The sequence below is a fragment of the Emys orbicularis genome, chromosome 6, assembly GCF_028017835.1.
Source record: "Emys orbicularis isolate rEmyOrb1 chromosome 6, rEmyOrb1.hap1, whole genome shotgun sequence".
NCBI lineage: Eukaryota > Metazoa > Chordata > Testudines > Emydidae > Emys > Emys orbicularis.
In genome coordinates, this window is record NC_088688.1 from 57433731 (window position 1) to 57447402 (window position 13672).

General features: G+C 38.6%; 1 protein-coding gene across 1 annotated transcript in view; it reads left to right on the top strand.

The window, feature by feature from the left end:
• ADGRV1 (adhesion G protein-coupled receptor V1) overlaps nucleotides 1-13672 on the top strand; it is a 444841-nt gene that overhangs the window by 190631 nt on the left and 240538 nt on the right. Inside the window, exons 77-83 of the mRNA XM_065406543.1 lie at nucleotides 1599-1716; nucleotides 2605-2776; nucleotides 4915-5157; nucleotides 8522-8929; nucleotides 10401-10585; nucleotides 11591-11840; nucleotides 12037-12176. Of these exons, the coding sequence (XP_065262615.1) occupies nucleotides 1599-1716; nucleotides 2605-2776; nucleotides 4915-5157; nucleotides 8522-8929; nucleotides 10401-10585; nucleotides 11591-11840; nucleotides 12037-12176 (1516 nt within the window). The remainder of the gene's footprint in view (nucleotides 1-1598; nucleotides 1717-2604; nucleotides 2777-4914; nucleotides 5158-8521; nucleotides 8930-10400; nucleotides 10586-11590; nucleotides 11841-12036; nucleotides 12177-13672) is intronic.

Below are 13672 nucleotides of genomic sequence, written 5' to 3' on the forward strand. Positions count from 1 at the left end.
GCTTTATGTCTCTGTACTGCCTGTCAAATCCCACCTTTCTTCCTTTGGCAACGTGCATTTTTCATGACCCAAACTCTCATTGACTCACCTACTGGATGCTGCCCAACCCCTATTCCTGGGGTATTTTACTTGGCACATACTATGTCCCCACTGAGAGGAGGCATTAGTGCAGACAGTGTCTGATCCTCTGACCTTGACTTTCCTCCCATTGACCCGTTGCCTCCCTAATCTCTGAAGTAGTTTCTGCACGGTTTAAACAAAGGGGGAATCTGTGGTGCGGGAACTCCCCACCTTCTTTTGGTCCTTCTCTGCTTCTGGAAATGTAGGGTAGCATATGGGCCATGATGATTATTGTAGATTAAATCTGATAATTAACTAAGAGCTTTTCTCTCTCAGTGATTGCATCCTAATGCCAGAGGTTAATACCAGAACTCTGGTTTACTTTAATTTGTGAATAGCTACCATAACATTTTCCCATATAGTTTGCACAGAGATCTTTTGAAATATGAATCTTATGAATTGTTTATTGAGTTGAAAGCACTCTGATTCCAAGTTGTTTTTATAGAGCATATAATGTAGGTGGTTTGACAGGATAACAGCAGTGATAACAAGTCCTTTGGAAATTCAAATCAAGCAAAATACTTTTAATATTACAAAATGGCTCTTAGGGATTAACGACCAAATTTGTTCTTGAAAGAATGTACACAGCTACCAGAAAAACATATCCAGGAAAAGAATGTCAAATGTGTGTGCAATTACATGCTTCTTTTACATTCATAGTTACTACAGTTGTACATGTAAATAACAATTTGCATGCATGTGCAAGTTAGTCACATAATTGCATGCATGTAGATTGTTTTAAAGAAATTAACTATATAGTGCCATTGGTATGTGTGATGTGCTAAGCTTATGGTCTAAATTAAATGAGCACAGGTAATAAGGTCAAGAAACAATGTTAAGGGGAAGAAAGATGACACACGTGCTGGGTCTGAACCAGATTGGAAGTCTCTTACCAGCTGACTTTATTAAAAGAACAGGCTCTTTCTTCCCCAGTGTAGAGTAATGCTATCATTATGGGGGGATCCTTTAGAGCTAATGCATTTTTAAATGATTGTGATGGACAGCAGTTATTTGGAGTGGGCCTATTCTGTAAGGACTTTATGGGTGAGATTTTCAAGAGTAATTAATGCTGGCCTGGCACTGGACCCACTGAAGTCAATGGGAGCAGAGTTAGAAAAACCCAAGTGCTTCTGAATATTTCAGTTTACCTGCACAGAAGATGCTAGGCATCTGACCAGAAATTGCCTTTCAAAATGAGCTATTTTCACAGTTAAAAGACAATCCGCAAAATTAAAATGTAAAGATTTCACTTGGGTTACTAGATAAATGTAGGAACACATGAGTTTTTTTTATATGTTTGAAGGAGACTTTTGTGGTTACATCCTTTGTTCCCTTTGAAAATTTGGCTCTTCGTGTACTTTATATCATATCTTGTGTACATTTTTCATTTTAAGCAATTCTTTCTGCATTAAATACGTACAACTTATTCTCAACTTTATTTGCTTACTAATCAGTTTGTTGGACTGTTTCTCATACAGGCAATGATCTTCAAAATGGCATTTTGGGATTCAGTGCAGAGGTACAAAGTGGCCTTGTGCTTGATGAAGATTCTGAAAACAGGGAGGTGCAGCTGATTGTCACAAGGCAACCAAACAGGTGCAGGCAACGGCTGATAAAAGTGCTGTCCCCACATGCTGTAATGTGCTGTGTTGAAATCATGGATGCTGCTGTTAGCAGAAGAGGTTATCATGGAATTTTATAATAAATCTTTGACTTTCAGCTGCTCTAATAGTTTATTGTAATTTGGCAAACTTGCTTCATAAATTTAAAATGTGATTGTTAGTGTACTGGTACTAAACAGAAACAAGAATTAACTATCTACTTATCTAATATACATTATAACTGAGATGGGAAATTAATTTCCTTGCTATATGTACTCACACTTAAGATTAATTGCTTACTTGGCTAAAAATGTCTCTGAAACTTATGATCTTCTTGGCTATTATACAGTAGGTCTGAGTAGTAATATGTGTATTTAATAAGATACATGTGTGCCAATATATATTTATGTATTGCCACACACTGTATGTATACTTTTTACATATTACACACACTCTCAAATATGCTAGGTGATTTTCAAACACATAGGAAAGTCAGTCCCTGTATCAAAATGCTTACAATCTAGGATCCCTGTTCAGCAAAGTACTTAAACATATGCTTAACTTTAACCACATAGGTAGTCCCATGACCTCAATTAAGCACATACATAAGTAACTTGCTGACTTAAGTGACTTGCTGAGACCTGGATCTAGGTTGCTTTCCAATAACTGGCTGACATTGCTCTTGTGACTTTTATTAATATAGCTAATTTCAGAGGAAATAACATACAACAAAAAGAAAAATATTTTTTCTTCTGAAAGCATTTTGTTTTCCAGTGGTAAATTTTTATTATTAATAAAAAATGAATGTATCTATGTGGTTTAGCTTCCCTGGAGCAATAGCTGCCATCTTCAATACATTTATACTGCTTTGCTTTGCTCATAGGGCTTTTGAAGATGTGAAGATCTTTTGGCGGGTGACCTTTAATAAAACATCTGTTGTCCTTTGGAAGGATGGAGTAAACCTGGCAAATGAACTGTTAGCTGCATTAGGGGTTACCACCTGCATGGCAGGTCAAACAATATGCAACATCTCCGTTGAAATAAAACCTGATAATGTGAGTAGTTTATTAATATTTATATAGCATCATGACTTACTTACAAATATAAAAAACCCCATAGGCCCTGATTGAGAGAACTTAAAATCCAGGGGCCACGTCTGCAGGTCCTTACTCAATTTCTTCTCAGTCCTCACACAAATTCCCATTTTCTTTAATTTCTGCTTTGCCTCAAGAATGGCTAATTAAAAACTGAGGAAGGGGCTGAGGGTTTGGCCCTAGAGAAGGCTGCAGTTATTGAAGCCATACAGGAATTATAAGGTAAAGTAGGTTGCAGTCACTTCAGTGAAATAAGTATTCAGTACAAATGGGCTTTTACCCTTCACACGTTAAATATTTGTTTCACCAAAGCACTTAATATGTGATTCACTTTAACCATGTGACCTGAGTAATTCCATCTGATTCAGCAAAACATGTAAACACATTCTTAACTATAAGCAAATGTATGTCTTATTGAAGCCAATGGGACTGAAACATGTTCTTTAATAAACATTATAGGATCAGTCAAGTGCTTCAGGTAAAGTGTGTTGCTGAATTATGACCTAATATGTTGCATGACTGTGATAACTAAGGCAGTATTTCAATAAATTGGGATCTTAAACCTGCCTGGTCTCAAAGATTGATCTGATTGGTTAATGGAAGCAATAAGATCTATATATCAATAACAAGATCATGTAGCATAGAGAGCCATCACCTGCCCTGATTACAATGCCCCAATTATATGCCCTGTCCTTTCATGTGGAAAAAAATTCTAAAGGATTTTTTCCATACTATTTCTGCATATTTGTTACATTATAAATGAACATAAATATGATACAGGTACACTGTCACTTTCAAGATCTTCTGGGAAGTTTGAACTCTGCAACACCTGGCAGCTACTGTGTCTAGTTCAACTTCAACTGTATTGACTCTGCCGGCTAACAATTGGATCCCATTTTGGCTGAGAAATAAGCTAGTATTTACAAAAATGCCAGAATTTAAAAACAAGGCCAGATTTACAGAGAGAAGATAAATTACAGTGTCTTCAGTGCTCACCCTTCATTAATTGGAAAATAAGCGGTTTTTTGTTTTGTTTTTTAATGAGCTGCTTTGTTTTTGCTTGTCCAGGGCTACATTTTCAAAAATGTCCTCTATCTTTATGTCTGGAGCTGCCTGCCTAAAATAACAGATGCAAATGATATTTAGATATCTAACAAACTGATTTGAGGATGCAAAATCAGGAAGTTAGACATCTTCATTATATCATTTGTACTCGCATTTGATTTTGGGTAAAAATCAGAGACCAGGTGGAGGCCCTATTGAAAATTTAACCTAACCTATTTCTTATTTTGTTTAGAAAATCAATTACTTGCTATACTGTATTCAGTAAAATGTTGAAAAATAACATTTGGGAATTGCATGATCAAATTCTCTGGTGTATGACCATTGAAATACAGCATTCTGTATTTCCAGACTGACTAGAACTAGGAAGTACCAAAAGTCTCATGGAAGAGCCTGTCTCATGATATTTTCAGCCTAGTTTTGCAGACTTAAGAGTTGTGAAAATGCTTAGCCAAACTTTTGAACCTTTTGAGGTTCATTCACACTAATACAAACACTAGAGACACATGTCAATTTTTTTCAATGCTTGAGACCTGAGTTCCACCTTCAAAAGATCGTCACAATTAATGGCAGGGGCAAAAACCTGTACTTACACAGGCATGCAAATTTTCCACTTGGAATTCATTGTGTACATGTTTGTGCATATTTTTTGCAGGTGCAAAAGGGAATTAAAATTCTGCACAAATCTACACCTTGTGTCATTCCATAAATTTGAAAATTTGACTTATGTCTCACAGCATCCTGGAGGCACATCATATGTATACTATATGTTGTTAGGCTATTGTGTGAGATTATATGTGAAAGACCATAAGACTCTTCGCCTACTTGTTCCATATTGGTGTTCGCTGAAACGTTATCCCTTTTGGGATAGTACTTTATCTGCCTTATAATATCTTTGAAGCCAATGAGTAATTCAATGGGGAAACAGTATAATAACAGGAGAACTTTTTCAAAAAGGATGGAATGCATTCTTTACTGCCTACTCCTGTTGGAATCAGTGGACATTATAATGATCTTGGATTCTCACTTGTTTACAGGTACCTGAATTTGAAACTTATTTTTTTGTTGAGTTGTATGAAGTAAGCTCAGGAGCAGCATTAAACAACAGTGCCAGGTTTGCCTACATAACTGTTCCAGAAAGTGATGCTCCTCATGGCCTAGTATATTTTGCTGTGGGATCTCGTCTGGCTGTGGCTAATAAAAAGACCACTTTAATCAGTTTGCAGGTGGTTAGAGACTCCAGTACAGCATTAACCATCTCAGTTAATTATAATATGCAGGTAAGACTGTGTATAATATCCTCATTTATTCTCTAAAGCATAAGCAAGTAAGGTTAGCCCTGGTTTACTTTATCTAGGAAAAGCTCAAGTTACACATGTTTATAGCAGCGGTCATTACTTAGATAAGTCTAGCATATTTTGTTTCCCATTACTAAAATCATCTCACTTCGATCAGTTTACCAAAAGTAATGTTGTGCAGGGTACTTCCAATAACCTCAAGAACTATGGTCATTCTGAAGTGTTAAATAGGTCATCACCACTTCCACTCCCTGTTAAAGCTTTTCCTAGGCTTTAGCCTCCTCCCTTTAAAATGTGGATTCTGCCACAGCAGGTATAATCGTTTGTATCCTACCAAACTTGTGTGATTTCCTCTATTATGGCCATAGAATATTTAAAAGAAAAGAGAGGGCATTTTCCTAGAAGTCTAATCCATATCTTAGTTGGTTACAGTTACTTAAGTCCAGGCAATATTCTTGAGCCATTGGCCTTAGAAAGTATCTATTTTTTTTATTGGGGCAGCAATTCTTTTATGAACTGCAAAAACATACTGCTATAGTCTATTTCTCCAATAGATGATATCAGTCCTATTCATTTGTTGGTGTGTTGATCATATAGCCTTATACTAGTTGCTGGTCTGTTGTCTCAAAAATAATAAGAACCCTATTACTGCTGACAGCTGATGGAGAGTCTCCTTTAGCTCAAGTGACAGGTACTATGCACAACATTGTACAGTTATCTAGGCACAGTTCCTGCTCCTCTGTGGATCCACAGCCAGCCCATGGGCTGGGGGGAGGATTTCCCCTAGTTTTTTCCTGTTGCATCTGCTTAGCACTTGGCTGACTACTTGGGCTGAGTATTGGGCAAAAAGGCATTATTGTAAAGAAGTGTTCTGATACTGAAGTATTATTATGCATTGGCTGGTGAACTTTCCTTTCCTTTCCTTTCCTTTCCTTTCCTTTCCTTTCCTTTAATAAAAGGCTTTGAGTTTTATTTCATGCTGCATGTGTGTCAGGTTTAACTATAGCAATTGTGTATCCCTGTGTTGCCATGGATTTGTTCTACAGTAGCTGCTCAGTGTACTTTAGTTAAAGTGTATGGTAGCAGGTTTTCGGATTCTTGCTAGGAAAAAGAACATGGATCCCCAATCATGAATCTGGTAAATGGAGAAGGAATGGCAGCATCACTTCTCACCACATACAGTATGCTTAGGCTAATACAGGTAGCTTGCCTGTTTTGGCATGTACGGTAACACCACTGCTGTACAATCTGGGGTATTGAGCATGACAGAGTACCAAAGTGTGAGGAAAAAACTCTGAGAGAGGAAGACAAGGGGGAGGCAGGGAGGAGGAGGAGTTCACTGGAAATAGATGTTTGTCTCATTCCCACAATTTCTTTATATTTCCTTTGCTTGACGCTATTAATTTTTATCACCACTTATTTCCCTGCTTCCTGCTGATTCTGGGAACCCAGTTGGAAGGGGCAAATAAACAGTCACTTCTGTCACTAATTGGCAAAGATGATGACTTGTTTCCAGAGCAAGTCTGCACACATAAGCAATCACGTTGATTTACAATAAGCTGTTTAGTGAAATGAAAATGTTCTGGTTACCTAGTAAAAGTATTTAATTAGTCAGCACTAGCAGTACTCAGAAGGGATCTAATAGTTGACATTAAAAATCCTTTCTTTTGCATAGGAGGAGTCATTTTGAGGGTTGCCTGAAGGAATCTTTTGTGTGATGATCAATAGATAATCCCAAAGCTTATTGTGTTATGAATTTGAATAGTAGCCCAGAAAACTAGTTTCCACTTAAGCAAGGCTTATTATGTATCAGATCTAGAAATGAAGGTTATGGCATGTGGCAAAAAAGCAAATTAAAAAATAATAAAAATTCTGTATATCCGATGACAGGTAAAACTGTAATATTTCAAGAGGAAATGAGTCCATGTATAGATCTCCTAAACCTGGACACATATCTGACTTGCATTTGTATTCTGTAATATTTCCATGATAAAGGTCAAAGAAGAATGGTCTTGTGGATAACCATTGAACTGGGACTCAGGTGATCATGGTTCAATTTCTGGTTCTGACACAGCTTCCTGTTGTCTGTGCATCTATTTGCCCTCTGTAAAATGTGGATAATTCTTCCCTCCTCCCTGGGGCATTGTGAAGATAAATACATTGTCTATGAGGGGCTCATGTACTGAAGGGATAAACACCATAGAGAATTATTATTTTTATTATAGGAAAACCCAGAAGTTCCAGTCAGGACCAGGACCTCCTCATGCTAGGCATTGTTGAGATGCTTGCAAAAATAAATTAAAATTAAAAAAAATCCTACTCCCTTCTTAATGGCCAAAGAGGCTGCTATGATCCTAGTGGATTTCTGTGGTAGAAAGAGAGAAGATAGGATTGAGGACCTTGTACAATGTGGGGGAACCCCCTTAGAGCACCATAGAGTTCTGCTTCCTGCCTGGCAGTGTACACTGGGTATGGAGGGTTGGAGGAGCCAGGGACAGGAACATTAGATCTGAGGAATGGGAAGTGCATAGATCTGAAAGCTGCACTAGTGCCCCGGTGTATGATATACAAACTGGTCCAGGATTTGCCTAACATTTATTGAATATGTTAATGTGTCTGTTTCTGCCTGAGAAAAATCCATTTGGCACCTTAATTACCTTCTTCAAAATGTCTCCTAGATTCCTTTTGTGACTAGCCCATAATTTAAGTTTGTGCCTTTTGGTTTGGAGTCTGATATCCCCTCTGGCAGTTGTCTAGAATCATCCTTCTTTAGTGTGCTCTCAGAATTTCATTTACCTCAATTGTACCTCAAGCTTTTTGGTGTTTACCTATTTACAATATCTACCTCTCCCCTTAATTGAGTGGCCTTGTTCTGCAGCCACTGAATATGATTAGCACCTGTTGAAGTCACCAGGAGCTGCTGGTGAGCAGAAGCTGTAGAATTTGTCCTGCTCTTCTCATTGACCATAAACGTTACATTACTTAGTCTTTCCTAATAGCTATAACCCCTGAAGTTCTTTGTCCCAGGTCACTGATGTATTCAACAGCATTCACGTTTTCACTCCCTTGATTAATAACAAAGGTCTGTGAGACTGTTTTACTTATTTCTCCCTCCTCCCAATTTATCGCAGACCCCATCACAAAGTCCCTTAACTTAAAGCATTTTGGTTCAATACAGAATGTATGTGGGGAGGATATTCCAGATTATTACCAAATAGGAATTTAATTTTAACAGGTTATATTTACATTTTAAAGAAAAAATGGATTTTACCCATTTAAGTGCACTTAGTTTTAAACACACTGCATTATGATGATGTTGCCTAGAATTCTCTTGTTTGGTTTCCAGGAGCTGAAAAGACCTGAAGCTGTTGGTCGCACTTTCATATCACCAGCTATTTCAGGACAGGATTTTGCCAGATCCGAGGGCATACTGACTTTTGAACCTGGAAAGAGAAATGCTGTATTGGATGTAATGCTGACTCCAGAGACGGGATCCTTAAATCCATTTCCTAAGCGTTTCCAGGTTGTGCTTTCTAACCCCACAGGGGGGGCCAGAGTAGATGATGCATATGGTATTGCCAACATCACAATTGTCTCAGATTCAGACGCCCAATCAGTCTGGGGGCTGGCTGACCAATTGTACCAGCCACTTGATGATATCATTTTGAACAGGGTCCTCCAGAACTTAAATGTCAAAATTTCCACAGAAACTACAGAAGAACAGCTCACTGCTGTGATGCACATAATAGATAAGGTAAATATTCATGTGCCCCTTCCAAAATGACTAACGACTTCCATGAGGATGTAATAACTCTTATGGGTTGTGAACATATCAAAATGATAATCAGCAGTAGTGATCCTTTGAGACACACAGTGCTGCAGTTCTAAAAACAGAACTAGCGGAATCCTTGGTAAAGGATTCCAGGGGTCAGGAAAGAGTCTGCCTGTCTGCAATTAGACTAATAATGATGGCTACCAAGAATTAAAAACCAAGCACAAAGGCTAAAATGCAGCCTAAGAATTAAATTACATATTAAAGCTCAGATACTCTGCAAAGCCAAGTTTCCCCCTTGGTGCAGTGGCATCACAGAGCTTACTATGGCTTCTTGATTCTCAGGGTAGATCTGTGCTGGCCTATGAGCTACTCTAACCACCACTATGGTTCCCCAGGGACAGTACACCAGCTGGGGATTGCCAGAGAACACCATGCCTCTGCAATCCCCTCTTCTTTACACTAGGTCTTGTAGTTGTAGGTTGACATAGGAGCTGAATACTTTGGCACTGCACTAGCTAAATGTTTCTCTCAAGAGGTACCTCCAGAGTAGTGCATAGGGGCCAGAATGTATCAGAGAATCTAGCTCCGAGGCTCAAAATAGTACAATAGTACAATAATACTGACTAAAGACAACACTCAATTGCATATAATGGTGGCATTGTGGGAATAGGAGTGGGTAGAGAGCTATTGAAATGAGGTTTTGCTTTGTTAAGAATTTTTGAAAGAACTGTAAATTCCACACAATTCCTTACTAATCTAACTCCTCTTACTGAGCATGTTTTTATTATATACATTTGACAATAGACTATGTCCTATATCTTGGTGGCAAAAAATGGGAAAAATGAAAACTTCAGAACTAAAACAAGAGAAAACTGAAAATTTTACTAAAAGTGGGCTCACGATGAGAGAACCTAATTAGCAGCATTTGCTTTTTAATTCATACTGGCAAGTAGAAAATCTGCCTTTATTACAATTAATGAAATTACATGTAAAACTGAGTATATCAAAGCAATAAAATGCTGTACTGCAAAAACAAATGAAAGTTACTAAAAACAAAACAATACATGAGACACAAGTGTATAATTTGTTAAAAACCAATGAGTTTTTATTTCAAGTGTGTTTCTAAGGTGCTCCTTCTGTATCTACATTTCTGTAATGCTGGGCTTGAGAAATAATTCTCAGACAGTTTACAGCTCCAGTCTTATAATGAGCTCCATACAGTCAGATCCCTGAGATTTTATCAGGATTGGGGCCTAAGATTTTATCAATTAACTTTCCACTTTTGATGACATTTCTCAGTGTATATAAATGTAATCAAGTAATTTAAATATTTAATTTAATTTATCTTCCTGACATAGTTTTGGTATTGTCATAAATACTAGTTCTTGAAAATCAAGGAATGATTGTTTTTATAATCCTGTAAGTGATACCATTTACTTTCCCATGTTAGGTAATGGTTGAAGGTGAAAAACAGGTGCTCACTGATAAAAGCCGAAATCTTTTCTATGAGATACTCTGTGCTCTTGCTAGCCCAAAGCGCAAGGATACACGGGGCTACAGTCTGCTTGCTGAAGTTACTGAGAAGTTTGCCTTTTCCCTCTTGACTGGAGTAATATGTGGATCACCTGGTGAAAAGTAAATAATTTTTAATTTACAGAATGTGGTAGAAATATCTGACAATAGACTGCCATAGCCCTAGCATATATTAGACAGGAGTGCATATTCAGAGTAAATCTGATGAGGACTTGCCTTGGTGTATTACCCATATACAAAGATGTACACCGTTCTACGGTATTCTCTCAAAGCACTGCAGAGGTACCATAGTAGGACGTGGAATTTTGGACTATTACTGCAGAATAGAATACATTGTACAGGATACTGTTATATATGGAAGGCATGGGACTAGGAGTCAGGAGATTTGTGGCCTAATTCTACAAGATACCTTGCCCCCTCAGCTGCAGTACCATGTAGGACCAGGCTCATCTATGCTGTGCACTGAAAAAGGGACAGTCCTGTGGAAAAAATAGTATGTTACCATATACAGATCAATTTCACTATCTGTAAAATGGGGCTAGTGATACTGACCTCCTTTGTAAAGTGCTTTGAGACCTGTTGATGAAAGGGTTATGAAAGGCACAGACTTATTAATACTAGTTAGTAGAATAAGTGAGCTTAGAGCTCGTGGGCTTCTTGTTCCCAGCCCAGTGTACCATGTTCTAGGCTAAAGAGTGAAAGCAGGAGCATCCATTTTGTCTGTGACCCGTCTGTAGGTTCAGCTGAATGTGGAATGCCAGTGGAATGTGGACGGATTTCAACAGCAAGCTGTATTGAGCAAAATACAGAATGGAAATTTATAATCCATCCCTTTCTGAATTTGATTTTCCTGAGGACATCAAAAAGCACCTCACTGGCCCCGTGGCTTCCCTTCCGTCAAACATCAAAGTCCTGCTACAAACCACAGAGGCAATAGAGCTCTTATTTAAAAAGAATGAAATTTTAAAACTTTAATTATAAAGTGTATCCTAACTACAGGAGTCACTGCACTCCCTGTAATGAACGGATAAATGACTGTTCCACTTACCGGATATCTCTCTCTCTCTCTCTCTCTCTCTCTCTTTTTTTTTTTTCTTTCTTCAACAGAGGCAAAACCATCCTTGACAGCTGCCCATACATTGCAATAATGGCCCACCACTGGTACCCTCAGCAAATCAATGGACACAAATTTGATGGAAAAGACGGGGATTCAATCAGATTTCCTGAGCGCTTGTTGGAGGTCTCCATTGCCTCCTCCCCTCCTAGAGATGAAAACTGTAAATTTGTACAGTTTACAGAATACAGCAGCCAACAGTGGTTTATAACTGGTGATAAAAGACCTGCCCTAAAAAATAAGGTATGAAAATGCAGCAGCTTCTCTTTATGGGATTTGAATGTAAGTTTCAGTTATTAATCTTTGATCAAAAGATGTTTAATGTCTGTAGTGTATCATAGTGTGTGTCTGTGCATGTAGATGTGGTGTAATTATATTTATGCATTGACGACTGAATTTTAATTTTGAATACATATTTACCTTGTTTATGCTGTCTTAGATTTTTTCAATGAGTTTGAAGGGTCAGAGTTCATATCCATTGAAAGACAACAATGAAGTTATCTACCGGATTTATTCTGCAGACAGTCGGATTGTTCCACGTAAATCTCTGTGCCTCCTTTGGAATCAGGCTGCAGAAAGGTACATTTTATAAATCACAATTTAGCTTTTCAATTTCCATAATAAATCTGTGTGTGCGTATGTATGGGGTAACTATTTTCAGGTTACCTTACACTTTCTATTAAAAAATAATTTTCATTTTCTTAATATTTCTAGCTACTCTATGGTTTGCTGCAAGAACTTAAAACTTGACAAGGGGACAGAGAAGTATCTTTTGATGGTTTATGAAAATCCATTCAAATTTGGTCAAAATTTTTAACTCCTATCTGTATTTTGCTCAGTATAATTTGTTCCTAGCTTGCTGTCAAAAATCCTGACCACTCCATTAGCACTGCACATGCAACACCCTGATGTCTTGTTCCATCATGCCACCAAGAATTGTTGTGGGTGGGACATAGACAAAATGGCTCCCCTGTCTCCTGCTTTTCTGCAGGAAAATGCCCGTTAGCTTATGGGAAGGTGCACTGGGCTAAGAGCTGGGAGACCATACATTTCAGTTTCTTTATTGCTCCGGTATTAATTACTCTGTGTCCTTTATAGTTCCTGTAAATGAACAAGAGCTCAAACCCCACTGAGAAGCTACAGAAATTGGGAATACAGCCCACATCTCTCGTATGACCCAAAGTCACTTACCCAGACTTTGTCTCAGAAAGAATCTGCTAAAGCTAAATATTTGGTTATGTTATTTTATAAAAATGGAGCTATTAATGAATATGTAACTCAGTACTGTTCTTTGAGTGGTTGCATATGTTCAGTGCTCTGTAGGTGAGTGCATGCCTTGCACACGGTTGCCGGGGATTTTTTTCCTAAGTGATACCTGTCAGGTGGCTCGAACACCTTCTGCTGCCACGTGCCACTGTGTGCAGGTATAAAGGGTGGAGCCATCCCCAGCCCTCCTCAGTTCTTCTTACCACCCATAAGGATTGATTACGTGATTTCAGGAGACTCTGAGAGGAGGCACTCCCCAGAACACTCTCTTCATCTAAGAGTAGAGATGACCCGTGGGTACGGTGAATCGGGGCGACTGCCCTAGGGCCTGCACTTTGGGGGGCCATGCAGGAGGTGGCAGGGGTGGGAGGCGGGTCGGCGAGTGGGGTGAGGAGGCGAATGGGGAAGCAAGCAGCAGGTGGTGGGAAAGGAGGAGCCCCCCTACCAGAACCTCCCCCTCCCCCCAGCACCTCCTGCCCGCTGGCGGTCCCTGCAGATCAGCACCTCCCCTTTTACTTTTTGTGAGGGAGTGGCAGCAGCAGGCTATGGATTTACCCATTGGCTTTGCCTTTTATCTAGTCACTAGATAATATTATGTACTTGCAGTTAGTATAGTACCTAAAGTGAGCCATTTATACAGTAATAGGATAGTGTCCTCACTGACAGCTCCTAAATTCCTTTTAAGAACTTCTGAAGCAACTTGGTCCAAGACCACATAAAGCTCAAATGTTAAATAATTTGGAAACACGAATATCAGTATGCAATAAACCATTTTGCATGATAGAAACTAGTATGTAGAATACCTTTTA